Here is an 18,767-nt window from a genome sequence, read left to right as displayed (position 1 = left end):
TCCTAGGACCTAGAGGCAGGTAATGGGAAGAAATGTTGGAAGGAGTCATGTTCCTTGAAGGTGTAGTCACTAGTAAGTTGCCCTTGTTCAAGAAGTAACACCCGCCCCCTGCCATACTTACACAAGCAACTCTAGTTAAATGCTATAGGGCACATCAAAAAAGCCATGGAAGTAGTGAGATGATTGCTGGGGTTCAGCAGGAGAGAGGTAGGTGAAAGAATAATGAGGAGATAAGATCAAAGTCTATTATGTATGTATGTAATTGTGAAAGAATAAAAAAAATTCTTCTAAAAATTGACCTCACTTGAACCTAGGCCTCGATTGTCTTGGAATGTAGAACTGTATTTTATTCATCTTTACATCCCCAGCTCCTATCACAGCTCTTAGTATATTGCAGTTACCCAACAAATACTGACTTCACGTTTGAACACATCAGTAATGTCTTGTTTATAAGATCTCTTCCCAAGTGAAGCTTGAATACTGTGTGGACAGTCTTTTGCTTTATGTGTTTTTAAATGTTATAAGAACTACAGGTACAATTTACTGGGCATATAAAACAGGGCATGAATAATAACCAGGTGTACTTCACAGGTTCAAGCAATTTGATGTGGTTCCCTCCAACTTATGCAACAATGACTACCTGGAGGTTTTCGATGGTCCTAGCATTGGAAATCGGTCTCTTGGAAAGTTCTGTGGTTCCACAATTCCACAAAATCTGAAGAGCACCAATAACAGCCTGACCCTGCTGTTCAAGACAGATTCTTCTCAAACAGCAAGAGGTTGGGAAATATATTTCTGGGAGACAATAGGTGAGCATTTGAGACATGAAAGTCTTTTTCTTGCTACCCCTACTTTTCTGCTTTATTTAATTTTCCCCCACCAGCTAATCCCAGCTGATTTTCATTTAAACATGGAGGAAGCCCACACAGAAGGCCTCATTGACAATGGTTGCTTTATTCCTAGAGTGGTAATGAGTCTTGAAAATGTATGTAATGGTTTTATGACTGTGAAAAAGAATGCTCCAAGAACCCAACCACCTAAGGAAGGAAAGGGGAACTTAGGACAAAGGTCCCGATGGGAAATGGCCAAGGCTCTAACTAGCACAAGTGGGAATAGAGGTAAAGAAAGGATCAAAGTACCAAAGGTCTTTAGAAGGCCAAATACATCAGAAATGTAGCATTTGGAACTTGATGGGACATCATGAGGGAATGCAAGTTGATGCGATCTTAAAAGCAACTTGTTAAATGATGTCACCTGACTCTCCCAAGGTGGTACCTAAGTTTGTTCTGAGCACAGGAAGAATGCTGTATTTAGTTTGCCATATTTGAGGCTAGTAGGCTGGTCAGATACATAAGTAGAGATATCTAAGAGATGGTTAAAAAGGCATTTGGGCTGGAGAGGGTGGTCTCCGAGTCATTGTGAGATGGCAGGATTGCTGAGTGTGAGGATAAACTAAGAACAACAGGCCAGTTTATTGCCACTGTGCATGAAAGATAATTATCTGCCTAAGATGAGCACAGAAATGCCAGTCATTTAAAATTATCAGTTCTCTGTTTGTACTAATTGCATAAGTAGCATAGTTTTTATTTGACTCTGAGAAGCATTTGATTTTTCCTTGAATATTGATGTGATTAATGTTCTGAGATCTAACAGATCCACAAACAAATCCCATTTTGTGAGAAGATTCAGAAAGATAGGAAGACTTTGCCTCAGTAAATAACTGGGGCTCCCTTTTTCCAGGGTTCTCTCTTTTCCTATGGCCTAATTCACCTCCATCTCTGTGACATGAAAACAGAGAATACTTTAAACTCCATTACATTTTCTATGTCCTGCTTTCTGAATTTATTTTTAACAATTTATTTATTTATATGAGTGTATCCATACGCACATGTCTGTATGATTATATATGCACATGCATGTGCAGATGTCCTTGGAGGCCTGAGAAGGTACTCGGAGCTGCAGTTACAGGGTCTGCACCATGTGGGTACTGGCCTCCAAACTCTCCCTCTTGGGTTCTTGTGACTGAGCAGCAAGAAATCCTGACTACAGAGCCATCTCTCCATCCCCATTAGCACTTTCCTGGAGAGAGTTATCAGACGGACGCTGATAATTTGAAGCTCCCCATCAAGGGCAGGCGTTGTGACAGTTGTATCAGAAAGGCACTTTGCCACTTACCCTTTTCAGCTGTCATGGCAATAACCTGAAAGCAAGTCTCCCAGGACACAGAATGTGGCCTCACTAGAATGGTATGGGTGAAGCGGTATGTGAGACGCTGCAGGCTATTTGAAAAGAAAACCCCACTTTCCTTTGGACACTAATTTTGCATGAAGGATCGCATGTATTGGGCTGCACTGTGCTTCCTGTAAAACATGTTACCACTTTCCCATCTGTGTCAATGCCATTGTCCACTTGAAGACATTCAAGAAATAATTTAACTATTAATTGTACTTTTCAGTGGGAACTCGAGTATTATAATTTTTAATTGGGTCTTACAAAGCTTTTTAGCTCACACAACTAAGTGTACTGGCCAGTCTAAATAACTTACAGCTTTCTTTGTTGTTCTGTGTGGGGAGGAGAAGGAGTTACAAATGCCATCGCAGTTCTAGGGTTTCTAGAATCTTTTCCTTACAGACTTAAGAAGTGAAAGGTCAGCCTTGGTTAATCGCATGCACCTTTCTCTTTCACCTCATGCATTTACACCACCCCATCTTTTCTGTAAGGAGAGAGCTACTCTGTAGACCAGACTGGCTGCTCATTTCCAAGGCTATCAATCTGCCTGAACAACACCTTCCCTGGATAAACACTGTAGTCCTTGACATTTCTGTTTAGTTTGATCTCAGATTCCCTAAGTACAGCTTTTGCAGCTTTGCTGTTGATTATACAGTTGATGATAATTTATGCACATCCACTTTAATTTTTCAAACCAGTAAAATCAGCTTCTGTGCTTACGTGACAGTGCAGCATCTCCCTGTGCATCTGCTACATTTGTCCTTCTCACTGATGGAGAGAATTTGGGGGAACTATCCATAGTTAAGTAAATAGATGGTGAAGTTGAGTTTCCTTTCTTTTGTGGAATTATTGCTCAAGTGTAGGGATAGGTGAAAGCAAAGCCAATACCAGGGCCTGGCACCCAACCACGACATAAAATTTTCTCAGATTTCCCATGAATGTCAACACAACATGGGTGACTGGTCCTGAAAGAAGGGAAGTCAGAGAAATGATTGTACCAAGCTTTCCAGGATCCAGGAAATGAAATGATCTAGGAAGATGAGCGCTTTCCTGGACCAAGTGTTCATCCTTTATCAGACCACCCATGGCCTAAGATCTCACTGTTTCTGGGGGTTTGGATGATGTGTGTCAGCTCTACAGGACAGAACTGACATTAAAAGCACTCTGCTTTTTCTAATAATTTCTGATAGCTTTAGTTTTAGCCTCTCCTTTGCTAGAAGGGCTCCCTTCGGCTGTGTCCAACTTGCACATGTTATGAATGAAACACTTCATCTTTGAACACATGTTTTTACAGCTCTTGCCTCCATTCCTTACTATACTGACCTCATGCCCAAGTGTTTTGCTGAGTCTTTCATGATGTTATGAGTCTTTCATGACTACTCATTATGTTATACACAGATCTTCTAGACACAGAGCTAGGTGTGGACTTTCAGTACCATTGTAATTTCATTTTTCTTTTTTCCTTTTTTAGTAGTTTATGTGTATGTGTGTATAGTATGCACGAATGATGTATATCCACATGTGTGTGCATAAGGAGGCCCAAGAGATGAGGCTGGACTCTGCTTCAGTCATTCTTTACCTTATACATCCAGGCAAGGTCTCTCGAATGACCCATAGCTTTCCAGTGTAACTAGTATAGCTAGCCAGTTTGTTTTAGAATCCGTCTCCACTTCCCAAGGGCTGTGGTTACAGGTGAGTCACCTTGTCGGGCCAGCTTCGATAACAGCATTAGGTCCCAAGCTCCAGGCCTCATGCTTGCATAGCAAGCCCTTTATCTACTCAGCTATCTCCCTAGCTCTCACCCACCCCTGCCCTCAGACAATTCATTTTGTACCACTTCAGCACAATTCTAGTATACAACGCTAAACCTGGCCCAATAAGGTTTTTGGGCATTGGAATCAATGAATAGCCCAAGAGACAATTAGGAGTCCCTGCAATCCAAGGAGACAAATCCCTGTCCCTGGAGAAAAAAGCTGCATCAGGGACCTCGGTGGCCAGAAGCACATCTTTAAGCTCCCTGCCTCCTGCTGATCCCAGCAAATATGCCAAAGATGGAGGCCACTATCCGTCTTCCTTCACCTGGCTTGTTAGTCGTGGGGAGAAGAGTCAGGCAGCATTCGGGGCAAAGTCAGGGCCGGGGGGGTGGGGGGGGTGCTGTGAGGGAAAGGCATGAATACAAAAACACATGTCTGTCAAGGACAGAATGAATCACAGGTCAACAAAGGCAGGAGTGTGGCCAAAGGGGAAGAGCTGTGTGCCAGGATTCAGGTCCTCAGGATGCAGGTGACTCATCATCCCACTGCCTGTGTTGGAGCTTTCAAAAAAAAAACAAAAAAACAAAAAAAAAACCCTGATCTCTCTATGCTCAATCTTTTATCTACTGAAGAAGATCAGCTTGAAATATTACCACTTTCCATCCTTTAAGAATCTATTAAAGGTAAAGAAGATTAGTTCCTGGAACATACCATAGCTGTCCTAAAGTATATTTTATAACTTAAGTCAACTCAGAAGTTAAATTCTAATTAAATCCTAAGGCCCTGTAGAGGCCTCAGACATAAATAAATGTTACTCCATCAATAGTGACTGTGTGAATGAACTGAAGAATAGATGGGTAAATTATGCCTACTTTGAAATTACATTTATATGTGCCTGATATAATATATTATAACTATATTTAATTTATTCTCAAAATTGATTCACAATTCATAGAGTTAAGCTATTTAACAGGAAAGAGAGTAGAATCCCTTTCATCCAGTTCTGGAGATACTGGATCTGATTCAAAATTGGGTCACTTGAGCTCGGTCTCTGGACCTGGTATCATACTCTTGGAAAACATCTCTCAAATGTGCTAAAAGTGCAGACAATGGAGGGGTGGAAAGAAGGTGAGGGAATAAAAAATGGTTGACTTCTAAAAGGAGGATATGAAAGACAGCAATTGCAGAGAGCCTGGGGTCACAGAAATGAAAACCATAGTCTCAGCAAATGGAGGAGACTCTCCATTTGAGACTCTCGTGCCCACTTGAGAATTCCACTTCTAGTTATATTTAGCCTTCCCAGTTGTGGTGTCAAGTTTGAACTCTGAGAGGCACTCTAAAATTGTGTAGCCTGACAATAAAAGAATGCACTTTCAAACATTCACTGACATTAAAAATATGTGTGTATGTGTCTCTAGGCGCCTCTGAGCAGCTGGCGACAGGCTGCCAACTGCCCTGACTCCTAGAAACACAGTACAGTCAGATAGCTGGGTTATCAGTTCAATAATTTGATAAATCACTACTCATAAAACTTTCAGGGAAGCAATGGTAGGGTATGACTTGAAAGCAACCAGGGATACTATTCGTCTGGTTTCTTAATGTCATTTGCTTCTTTTTATGAAGCCTGAGAATGAGATGAGCTGAAATTGTAAACCCATTTAAAGGAAACTAGACTAAGCTTGTTCCTGCCCCTTGCAAGCCTGCTTGCTTTCACTGTTGATTAGCTGTCCCTGGGGGATAAAGCTAAACACAAGGTTATCTGCAGCTTATTCTTCAGGGACTCACTGAGAAGAGCATTTGCTTAGCTTAGAATGTGTGAATGGGATAAAGAAACCAGCTAGTGCATAGTTCATCAAAACCATACAAAATCATGTAGGAGACAGGAGTTAAGTTTTAGATCAAGCAAGGAAAAGGTTTTAATAAACATATTACAGTATCCCCCACAATCAAGTATCCCTCCTCCCTGCCCCCTGAATAGCTAGGTTTGCCCCAAGTCTGGAAGGATAGGGTTTTGTCTGTCCTTGAGACAATAAGCCGGGTGGTTTTTTAGAGACCAAGCTATGTGGTCAGATTAATAGTCAGATAAGGTAACACGGTGAAAAGCATTTAGAGAGAAAGATCTGGGAAGCAGTGATTCTACATGATGGAAGCCACACCCTCTGCAAAATGCAACTCAGCTTTGTTTCCAGTAACTGAATGTCTGGGTTAAGTTATTATAACCATAAATTTCCTGTAATCATCTTTATGCGAACTGGATTGGCATTGATATGGTATTCTCAGGTACATAAAAGCAAAATACAGTCAACAATAAAATTTAAACAGACTTTAGTTATCAATGAGTCATTCAGAAATATTAAAAAGTATTATGGGACTGTTTATCTCTTTGTTCTAACTTGCTAGCAATCTGCTCACTTTGTATGGTAGCTCTACAGTCTGTTCACTCATGAGTAAAGACTTGTCACAAAATCATAGAGCATAATGACAGGGACTGTCCATCACTAAGCTTCTCCTCCAAGCTCCCTTACCTAGACTGAGTCATCTAATCCTCATGACTACCTTATGAGGCAGGACTTAGTGTATTTTACAAAGGAGGAAATGAGAACTATTTATTAAAGATTAAGTAATTTGTTTGTGGCCAAAGCCAAGCATTGAATGAGATTTGATCATCTTCCAACCCACACTTTCCTAATTGGCCTGTGTGGCCTCTGGGGCAATTTATAGAAACACCAGGCTAAGGAGAGGTCCTGGGAATATTTCCTAAAAGAAGAGTTAGTTTTCCTCTCCCTTTGTGTTAGCACTCCTTCTTTCCATGTTCATCTTCTCACTTGATTCTGTTTTTAAATCATAGGATACCAGTCCTGAATAGTACACTTGTGATTTACTATTACTACATGATACTACAACATAGAATAGTTATATATTTATATATGGCATATTTATATAAATGGTATATAACCTCTACATATTTCCAATAATAGTCATATGTTATATAAAATGCTATAATATGTAATATTGAAATACATATGACTTATTTAACATTTATATAAATGACAAAATTATACTTTAAACATAATTTACACAATTTATTACATAATTGTAAAAATAGCAAGTATAATGTATTTTTGTAGATATGAATATATGCTGTAAAAGCCACCTTTTTGGTGTTGATAGAAAAATGTCACATTTGCTTTGTTGGCTTTGCATGGCATAAAAGTGATGCCCTCGCATGATTAAACACAGACATAGGGAGTATATTTATATTACAATAAAGGATAATAAATCTGTATGACAAAAAATTAGTAGCTTCAAACTATGGACTTCAATTTAGTGACATTTCTTACCCAGGGTTCTGAAAAAAAAATGAAGGGATGTAGACATTTTATTCTGACGGTGCAACCCTGATTGGTACACTTGTCAGGTACTCAAGTTTAAAAGTGTAGGAATAAGTCACAAGGGAATTAAATGACTTGTCAAGGACACTTAGCAAGTTTCGAGAGGAGGGGAATTATTCTCTGTCACCATTAAACAGTATGACACCAGGGTAGTAAAAGTTAAAAAAAAATCAGCTATATATTTAGTATGAGATAACACATTAATGAAAATAAAAAAATTTATTTCCTTCTTTAAATTGTTATTATAAAACTCTTGATTGTTGGCTCTGATTTTATAAATTTCACCTCTTATATCATCATCTATTTTATGACATCCAAGTAATATGTGACTATTAACCTAGCACTTCTTTAAACAAAATGTTTTCCTTTATAAACTTCTGCTTATGTAATTGTGAATGTTCAGTAAAATCATATTACCTTTAAATAGAGAGTATGCTCATTAATATGTCCTGAATTCTACAAATGAGTGAATGCATTCTACCTACTGACATACTACCCAAATACTCAGAGATTCAAGTCCCTTAAGTAATAGACCTGACATCATTTGTCGTTGCAAAAGAAGCATTTTCTTACTATGAGACGACCTGTTGGAATGACTTATATAGTCATTATTTTGTATCTTTTGGTGAAATTTTTACCACTGTTCTGCTGAAATATGCAGTCAAATACGGCATGAAAACTAGAAAAGTTGGCTTTGAAAGAATGCTTACAATCAAGGATAAACAGTTATTTTGCTAATATATAGATATATATGTATATATACATGTATGTACATGTGCATATACACATTTTTATAATAATGCAACACTTTATAAATCAAGAAATAAATTTAATTATGAAAATTCCCTTTATAACCCTATGCTAGAAGGCAAAGATTCATCTAACAGCTATTTGTGCTCAATGTATTCCTTCCTTGTTTTTACAATATTCCCTAGCTACTTATTATGCAGGCAGTGATTTGAAGGATGCACAGGTGAGTTTAGCAAGTCCTATACTTGATAAACTCATAGTAAGAAGTCAACAGCTCCTTGTAAATTCAGTATGATATCGTGAAAATGGCAGTCCTGAATAGTATGTGTGCTTTGGAGTGTCAGAGCCAGTTTATAATTCTATTAAGTTTGGCCTTGGACAATGTGCTTAGCTACTCTGTCTTGGTTTTCTAATCTATAAAATGGGTATAGTCATCACTAATACTTTATAGGGTTGTAGTGTTGATTAAGCTAGACAATTCTCCATACTCATTTGAGAAGCCAGGAATTCCCAGCTCTAACTGGTTTATCTTAGGAGGTTAAGAAAGGCACTCACTGAGATCCATACACTCAATAAAGAACAATCATGCCTAAAGTCACTGTATCCTCCTGGGAGATTAACTCATATCATTATGCAATAACTTTTGAAAACATCTTAATCATAATTTCCATTTTTCCTGATTTAGAATAATATGCATAGCTTTCTTCTGGACCTGAAAGGCATTTGGTTAAAAACTCTAATTATACTTGTGCACATATATGTGCATGGCATATTTGTTGACCCTTTACTTCCAGCCTTTTCCTATGCTGAAGAATGTATTTGATGTTTGGCTTTTTCTTCCCATTGGGAAATTTAACAATTAATATATTTATGGGCAACAAAATGACTGGTGTTGTCAGATTTCACTCAGTCTTTGTGCTCTTTGCTGTTTTCCCTGCCTCCTCGTGTGTTCCCACAACCATCCTTTCTTGCCTATAAACTTTTGATTGCATTTTTCACTTATTGTGTGGGCATGTGTTTGGGAATGGAGTGCATGGTGCACAAAATATTAGAGAACTTTGCAGGAGTCAACCAGTGTATAGGTCCTGAGCAATGAACCCCAGTCTTCAGGCTTGGTGGCAGGTGCTTTTGAGCCTCTAGCTCCTTTTCTTTGCTTCTTAAAAAAAATAAGCATTTTTATCACTCTTCTTTTTATGTTATTACACACATGTTATTTATTTTAGCTCTCACTGTACAGATTACATTACTCATCAGTTGCTTTACTTTCTTTAAACTGGTATGGCACGGCAGACCAAAGAACAGCTCATACAAATATATCTGGATGTGTAGAGTGAAAAGTGAGTAACAACAGATGGCTTCGTTTTCCCCACCAAGTCCCCTTTTTATATGGGTCTAAGTCTACAGCAGAATCAGCAAGCTCCAGACTCAGTGAGAGGCTCTATCTCAAAATGCAATATGGAGAACAATTGCAAAATATACTGGACATTAGACTCTGGTCTCCACAGGCATGAACACACACACACACACACACACACACACACACACACACACACACACACACAATTTTTAAAGGTTTGCTAATAGCTATAAGTTGTGCAGATATTCTTTATCAAATTGAGAAATTTCCCTTCTAATCCTAGTTTTCTGAGAGTTTTTTTTTTAATCATGAAGTTGTGCTGTAGTCTATGAAACACTTTTAGAGAAAGAAGCACAGCAGGGCCATCAAAAACCATGTGGAATTCTCCAGTGAAGTCACAGCAAGCTTTTCTCCAGACTCGGGTTGTGACACTCAGGCCCTGCGTGGTTGAAGAAAAGCCACCATGGCATGCTCTGTCTTGCTAGGGCACCGATTCTTAGATGCATTTGTGTCATGCTTCCAGCGCTCTTGGGCTGCCACCTCCAGCCACAGCTGGTGCTGGAAAGCAGCAATATGCTGAAGTCAGGGTGATCATTATCTGAAGTGCAGCTGACCACTAACCTCTAGAACAGCAAGAGTCCAGAAACAGAGAGATACCATCCCAAAGACCTCATTAAAGTGTCAGTCACAAAAATGGCAGTCCTCAAAATAACTTCTTAATAAAGTCGTCTCCCTCCACTGCAGCCTCTAAGATGTTTCTCCGAGATACGGCAGCTATTTCTTCTCTTTCCAGACTGATGCTGCCTTGTGCTGCACTCTAAAGTTTAGTCATTCAGGATTCAGTTACTGAGTTAATTAAGTAGATCTGGCTGGGATCGCTCTGCTGAATGTGGGTTTATATCTCCAGTAGGGTCCCCCCCCCCCCCCTGGCCCCTGAACATTTTCTTTCTCTGCGGAAACAGCTCTCTTGAGCTAAATGTTTCCAACTTACAGAAGACTGCTATAGTGACATTTGTTCTTGGGTCCAGGGTGTGTCATCCAAGTGGCTCTGACAGTCTGACTACTAAAGCAGGTGCCGGTGGCTAAGCACTTTCTAAATGGTAGAAGAATGCGTGGTAATGGAAAAGGTGATGGATTTGTGATGTCGAAGCAGAACATGTTATGATGTCTTTACCAGAAGAAAAGGAACTTCAAAATACCAATACAGAAAATACAGATATTTTAGTATATGAGACTCTTCCATAGTCACAGATCCTATTGTATCTTGTTACTATAGATATTTTGGGCACAGCAATGTGGCCATAGAACTTTTTGACATTGCATCCTCATTTTGTTTCGTTTATTGTTATTTATTTTTTATTCAGAAATTTTTTATTCATTTTATATACCAACCACAGATCCCCCCTCTCTTCCCTCCTCCCTCCCCTTCAGCCTTCTCCCCCAACCCCTCTCCCCCGCCATTCCCTCCTCTAACAAGGTATGGCCTCCCCTGGGGAGTCAACAGAGCCTGGTACATTCAGTAGAGACAGGTCCAGGCCCCTCCCCCTGCATCAAGGCTGTGCAAGGTGTCCCACCATAGGTAGTGGGCTCCAAAAAGCCCGCTCACGCACTAGGGATGGATCCTGATCCTACTGCCAGGGGGCCCCTTAAGCAGATCAAGCTACACAACTGTCTCGCTCATGCAGAAGGCCTAGTCCAGTCCCGTGGAGGCTCCACAGCTGTTGGTCGCAAGTTCATGAGTTCCCCTGAACTGGCTTACCCCAGTAATCAGATCAGTGAATATCTTAACTGTCATCATAGAGCCTTCATCCAATAACTGATGGAAGCAGATGCAGAGATCCACAGCCAAGCACTAGGCCGAGCTCCAGGAGAGGGCTCGAAGAGAGACAAGAGGGATTCTATGAGCAAGGGGTATCAAGATCATGATGGGGAAAGCTACAAAGGCATCCTCATTTTGTTAAGACTGCTGTTTACATTCCCCCAAGGACATGCACACTTGTGTTCCCATCTACCTTAGGAGGATCTGAAGTGTGGAGAAGCTGCACTATGTTTAAATACTAAAATGGGGCATTCTCTGTAATTATCATTTCCAGAACACTGTAAACTTCTATTCACTCATATAATATTTTTCTTATAGTTACTTGACTTCTTTGGCCAGGGTTATCTAACTGATAATATTGATTAATATTAAGTAATGTTAGCTTTCCATCTTATTTGTCCTCTGTATTTTATAAATTGGGTTCTCTGTAATAGTTTGATAACTCAGACAAGATCTCTCTCTCTCTCTCTCTCTCTCTCTCTCTCTCTCTGTGTGTGTGTGTGTGTGTGTGTGTGTGTGTGTGTGTGTGTGTGTGTTTGCTATTACTACAGTGATACTGTGTAGCCAGTCAGATGTCAGTTGCTTATAACTGAAGCATTTTTTTAATCATTTATGGGAGTGCAGAGTTGCTTGCCTGTCTCCATTCGAGGCCTATCTACCTTATGGCATCACTTTTATTAGTGGTATTGCTGCTACTGAGTAGTAAGTGTGCATAATGCCATTCACTTTGAGTGAGAAGAGTCATCTGATCGTTTTCCCCTTATTAACTTGTTAGAATAACTAACATGCAAATAGTGATAAAATCTATAGGTTAACTTTTTTAAAGTAGCATTTCATTTTTGAAGCTGATATATTAATGGTGTAATGTATATTAAGTTCCAGCTCTTCACTGCCTCTTGCCAATCCCGATGTATACTCTAGCAACTATCTCTCTGCTGGCATCACCTCCTCTAGTGAACTTCTCCTTATATGTAAGAGGCTACTACCAGATACAATTCCAGATAAAATGATACTACTACTTTTCTGATCAAAAAGCCTTTCAAGGAGCTGTAGATGGCTTAAAAGTTTAACAATTACTACTTGTCCAGAGGATTCAAGCTCATTCACAACACCCACAGAGGGCAGTTCACAAAGCCTATATCTCCAGCTCCAAGAAATCTAACTATGCACTTTTTTGGTCTTGACAGGCTCTCATACATGTGTAACATTTGCTCACACATACAATAAATAAGAATAAGAATAAATCTTACAAAAAAAGGCTTTCAAGTGGATCCCCACCATCCACAGGATAAAATCAAAAGCTTTTCATGACTTAGTCTTGAGCCTTGGTATGATCCTTTATTTGCCTCATGGTTTTAAGAACAAAATTGTGCCTTCCTACACATACTGTTCATTTAACATTGGATGGTGAGCTTCATTCAGCCTGAACTAGACGATCTCAGTCCTATTCTTACATGTTCTTATTCTATGCATCCTTAAGGCCTGAGTTTAATGTTGTACTGGAGCATTCTATATCCTCACAGTAACTAGTTGATGACTTCTTACAAGATTAAAATTTTATCCTTTCCCTTTTAGGGCATCTATCATTCTCTTCACAGTATCATTGCTATTTATGTTATTACTTCTAATGGACTTCAATCCTAAGTTACTTCCTTGAATACTAAGGAAATATTAAAATAAACATACATTTTCCATTTCATTAATAATGTAATTGTTCCTCCCTGCTATGCAAGCCAATTAGCTTAATTGGGTTCCTTATGTAACAGTCCATGACAGACTAAAAGCTGTTCAAGCTCCAGTTCTTTCTGTCTTTTGCAGTCATGTTTCATGAGCTGACCCACCAGCAGCACACAGTGTGGCTAGATGCAGTACTTACGTTTTACATTCATTTTGACTTGTATACTAGATGTGGCCATATTAGGGATCAGGCCTTTGGAAGCTTTTCAATTCCAGGGAATACCGGGCTGTGCAAACACTCTAGTTTTACCCGATTCAGAAGCTGTGGACAGGGCAGCCTGGCCTGCCAATGACTGTGCTGTGCTGAAAGCCCCTCTGTACACTCTCTGTACTTTGTGGTTGGAGCTGCCCCCTAATATGGAAGGTAATCTTTTCACTGGAAGTAGAGAAATAACTGGAATGAAACAAATGGAAAGCCAATGACAGAGGAAATTAACTGCATTTGTGTCTTATACAAGTTGTAGAACATTAATTTGAACACTAATTTAATGTTATTTTTACTGTGACTACTTTGAGCTTAATTCAACCTAACTCTTTCTTTAGAAATCATGGGTAAGTTTTTCTTCATTGTATGTTCTTCCTCTGTCATTTCTGGTAAACCTAGGCTGTGGAGTAGACAGAACCTAAATCCAGGGGATTTTGTTTCTACTTTTTCCCACAGTAGGCATGGGGGCATCATTAGAGTACTCTGTATTCTGCAATTTGGTTATGTATCACTAATTGTTGAATTTCAATGTAGACAATTTTTCTCTAATGAAGTTCTTTCATTCTTCAGTCTCATGACTTGATTCTGGAAAAGTAAAAAATACAGAGAATGTAGTTTAATGTAAACTAGACTACAGAGCTAACTGCCTCCTCACAGCCTCTTTCTGTGAGACTATTTAAATGAAAACCTGGTTGGGAGGTAATTTTCTTAGAGGTATTGGGTAAATCTTCATAAATTCAATTTCCAGTTTTGGCAGCATTCACAAAAGTAGAACATAAAAGTCAGACATGTGCACATTTTCCACCAGCTTTATTATGTAAAATACTCAATTTTCACAAAATCGAGTATTTCAAGGTTGAAAAAAACTCAAATAAATCACATGAATAGTTTCAAAGAGGCACATGCCTGCACTTCAATATGATTACTTGCTCTCAATCATCTATACATGCTGAAAAGGAGGTGACTCCAGTGGCCGATGGGAATAAAAAGAGAGTGTCTTAGTTAGGGTTTCTACTGCTGTGAAGAGCCCCCATGATCATGTCAACTTTTACAAAGGAAAAACATTTAACTGCGGTGGCTTACATTTTCAGAGGTTTAGTCCATTATCATCATGGTGGGACATGGTTATGTGCAGGCAGACATGGTGCTGAAGAAGTAGCTGAATGTCCTATATCTTGACTTGCAGGCAACAGGAAGTGGTCTGTTTCACTGGGCCTGGCTTGAGCATATATGAGGCCTCAAAGCCCGCCTCCACAGTGAAACACTTCCTCCAACAAGGCCCTACCTCCTAATAGCACTACTCCCTTTGGGGGGGCCATTTTCTTTCAAATGACCATAATAAGCAAGGAGCCAAGAAAATTTGAGGAACCCATGTACATGCCTGCCAGTGTTTGGAAACCTTTTCATAATGTTCACGAATATGTGGTAGAGAATGTAACCTCCCTATTGCTTCCTGGGAGCCCAGCCTCCCTTTGAGCAGCACAGGGCTCAAAGGGAAATCCACAGTGTTGGCGTGTACTAGACTTTTCTATCTGACGGGGTTAGGGAAAAAGACACACACTCCCTTGATGTTTTCCTTCTTTATTCTCTATTCTTCTCTGTTTGTCTTCTGTATACCCTTTTTTATATAGCTTATATACACCAACAAAGTTTTTCAGGCAATATAGGAATTACAAAGTGGTTACATTCCATTTTTCAGGTGAATGATTATAATGAATACAGGTAAAAACATGTTTTTCATTTCCCTTACATGATTAAAAACAAAGTCACTCCAATAACCCACATACATTACATCTAAGTAACTTGTTACAGATTAACAGAACACGAGCAAGCAGAAAGTGTTTTTTCTTAGCCAACTCTTCTGTTGGCAGACTGCATATTGCAGTTACGAAGAAAGAATCATTCACTGTGTCATTTATCTTGAAAGGTAATCTTATAAGGAATCTTAAAGAAATCATAAACCTAAATTTTTATACATAAAAGCCATCAGTCACTTGTACTTTGAATCTTTAGTGTACTTACCCATTCATCAATAGTTTCTTATATCAAGAGATTGAGGGCGGGAATAGGTACAAGGAATTAATCACCTTTGATTATAAACCAAACCTAGCAAGGAAAGTACATCAGCTAGTAGCAGTTGGGCTGCTTTGTATTTTTGACCCTAATCTAATGAGTCTATAACTCAGCTATGTGTCCTTGTGAACTTTAGATTGTTTTCTGGGGTTTTTCATTTTAAAGTTATTACCAAAGCATCTTATCTAACCTGAAGTTATTTCAAAGCTTTGTTTCAGCTAATAATGCACACCAAAACCTGTGACTGGGTCTTTCAGCATCAAGATTAAAGGAATTTGAGCCGGTCTGGCTCCTGGGACTCAACTGTTTTTCTTAATCATTAACCTGAGCTGTGATCTAATGCAGCTCCTTAAATGAAACTCACAGGCCCTAGCTGTGTAACATTTCCTTGTATTTTTATTCATCAAAGATCTGTGTAAGCTAACATTTTATTATCAATTAGACAGTATAATTTAGGGAGGAATCATCTTCATAATAATCCACAGGTAAAGATGCCCAGTAGAATGGGATGTTTCCAGGAGACGAACAAACTATATTACAGGCGGTGGGGACCTCCCCACACCCGTTCACACTGTGCCAGATGCCAGAGGAAGACAGCAGAAGCAAACATGTAAAGGTCTCAGGGCCTTGGCTATACAAGATTCACCCATCAGAGAGTTTCCTCCTGGTGGGCTGACACATTGAACTTCAATTGCTGCCTGCTGTTTCTCTGATACGGCCATCATCGGCACCTCCCCTTTTCAAAAACCTTCCACGTGAAAGTTAAGATCATTTTGTTCATCTGCACAGTGATGTGTCTTTGTTTTAACAGGACCACAGCAAGGATGTGGGGGATACCTGACAGATGACAACAGTACCTTTGTCTCTCCTGATTCTGACTCAAATGGAAAGTATGACAAAGGTCTAAACTGCATATGGTACATAATTGCACCTGAAAACAAACTCATTAATCTCACCTTTAGTAAGTTTTCTCTGGAGGCAGCAGCACAGCAAGGAATCTGCAACTATGATTATGTGCAGGTAAGACTGCTACACTGTAAGAGCCTACTCTAAAATAGTATGTTCCATCTTATTATCTAGAAGTCTTCAAAATGGGACCACTGTTGCTCACAGTGGCTTCAGTACATATTATAGATTCTAGTTTCCTGTTCAAGTTCATGTTTGATAATCATGCCTCAAACTTCAAGTGACTTCTAACATTCACTTCAAGATTCAGTTCTGACTTGTTCAGTGCCTTGTTAAGAAGTGATCTATGGGAAGATTGGGCATATGGAGTGAGATACTCAAAGGAATTTGACAATTCCTAATATAAATGACATCTGAAGTGCAAAAGAAAATTACCCTTTAATTGGTCTAAAGCTTCCTAAGGAGTTCAAAGAATCACACTTCCTTAGACAGCATGAAGCTAGACAGCCATGCTCCCATTCAGGGCTAGGAAAGGTACCCAGGGATGCAGAGGGAGCACAGACGACAACAGGAAGGAAACAGATGAGTGAGAAAAGCTGAGACAGCCAGCAGCAGTGTGATGCACTGACATCAAGGGAAGATGCTTTTCCCTAGGATGTGTGGGTGGACAGTGCCATTAAGCGGCAGGTCACAGGCCAAGAAAGGCTATGATGAAGAAAGTTATTCTACTGGATGAGAACCATTTTAATAAGACAATGGGATAGAAGCCGGTCGATCCAAGGGAGTTCATGGGGAATGAGAGATAAAGTGTGGGATGACCTATGTCAATTCAAGCTCAATCCTTCTCTAAAATGAGACCAAGTAGCCAGAACAGCTTAAGATGTTATTTAAAACCAGCCTCCCCAGGTTACCGAAAAGTAATAGGATTTAAAGGCAGATAGTAGGTTGACTCAAACCCAGTTTTGCTCCCAGACTAAATTCTTGATCAACCTGACTCCTTATCACTTTATTTAATTTAAAATGGCCATACAATAGTAGCTCCTTTGCAAGGTTATTTTGAGAACAAAAATGATGTGTGTTAGGGTGTTGCCCATTGTGTCACATAATAATTCATTAATCCATTTACTTCCATTTCCCCCTTGGGTTATTTCCAAGTAGGCATAGAGATTTTTTAATTTCCTTTTCTTCAAAATACTGAAAATAGGGGTAGGCAAGGTGCCTGAACAGGTAAAAGCACTTGCTTCATAACCCTGAACTCATAGTGAAAAGTGGTTCTCGGCATGCTGCGGCATACATGCACCTATACTTGAACACACACACACACACACACACATACACACACACACACACACTCACACATACACACTCACACACACACACTCACACACACACACACTCACACACACACTGAAATTAATGAATATTTAAAAAGTAATTCATACAAAGAGTAGAAACTTAACTCCTGAGAGATATCTTAGGTCCTGCAAGGAGGTAAACTGGTTGACTTGATTTTCAAGAGCCATTTCTGTGAGCGTGACTTGGTGATATATAAGAGCTTGTGACCATATGAAATTCCTAAAGTCACTTTGACAGAAATAGCAGCTAGGCAAGGTGCCTGAACAAAAGGAATCGTTGTTTGCTATCTTCAAAATGAAATCCTAATGGTTATTTATTTATTTATTTATTTATTTATTTATTACAAATAAGAGCTCTTCAGGGCTACCCTTATTGTCCATTTTTTGGAGAGCAGTTTTACACACTGACAACTTTCCCACTGGATAGCAGACCCGAGGACAGTGCTGGGAATGTGAAACTTTGAGAAGTCTCCATTAGAGAGAGAGAGGCCTGCGCAATAAAAGGGACAATTCATTCAGGCTCACCGCTTGAGGACATATCTCATCACGGCGGAGAAGCCATGGCAGCAGGAACGGGGGGCAGCTGGTCACATTATGTCCACAGTCAGGGATTATTTTCTCCTCTTGCATTCAGTTTGGAACCCCAGGTCATAGACTGGTACCACCCACATTTAGGGTGTGGTTTTTTAAATTTCAGTTAACCTAATCCAGAAACTCCCTCACAGACATGCCCAGAGGTTGCTCCCCTAGGTCATTCTAGATCTTGTCAAGTTGATATCAATACTTAATATCACCTTTTAAATTGTCTGTTCAATATTGCAATAAAATCACACTCTAGGAAAGCTAAGTTGACTCAGCTCTTTAGTGTGCAAGCCAGGTTATACCATAAAGATGAAATAACTATGCTAGTCTGGGTCTTGAATGTCCCACCAAAGCCCAGCGGTTAAGAAGCCATGGCTGCCAACACAGGGCGTCATTAGGAAGGCAGGTCCCCGAGGACACCACCCTTTGAGAGGACACTTGAGCCCCAACCCCTCCTTTCTCTCCTCATCACAGCTTCTATGCAGTGTGCAGCCGCCTCCAGTATGTCCTTCTGTCACGATGCTTAGCCTCAGCACAGGCCCCAGACAGCAGAGCTCTGTAACTATGTCTCTGTAGAGATGAGTCATGCATGGACTGTGACTGGGAGA

The 18,767-nt window shown here is 39.7% G+C and overlaps 1 protein-coding gene across 1 annotated transcript in view; it reads left to right on the top strand.

Annotated features, from left to right (window-relative positions):
• Window positions 1-18,767, top strand: part of Cubn (cubilin) — a 225,852-nt gene that overhangs the window by 192,573 nt on the left and 14,512 nt on the right. Inside the window, 2 exon segments of the mRNA XM_052729218.1 lie at window positions 592-809; window positions 16,128-16,336. Coding sequence (XP_052585178.1) covers window positions 592-809; window positions 16,128-16,336 — 427 coding nt within the window.

Source organism: Peromyscus californicus, unplaced genomic scaffold (assembly GCF_007827085.1).
Source record: "Peromyscus californicus insignis strain IS unplaced genomic scaffold, ASM782708v3 Scaffold_8__1_contigs__length_139910024, whole genome shotgun sequence".
Taxonomy (NCBI): Eukaryota; Metazoa; Chordata; class Mammalia; order Rodentia; family Cricetidae; genus Peromyscus; species Peromyscus californicus.
The sequence above is the reverse complement of the archived record's forward strand: the minus strand, read 5'-3'. Positions and strand labels throughout refer to the sequence as shown.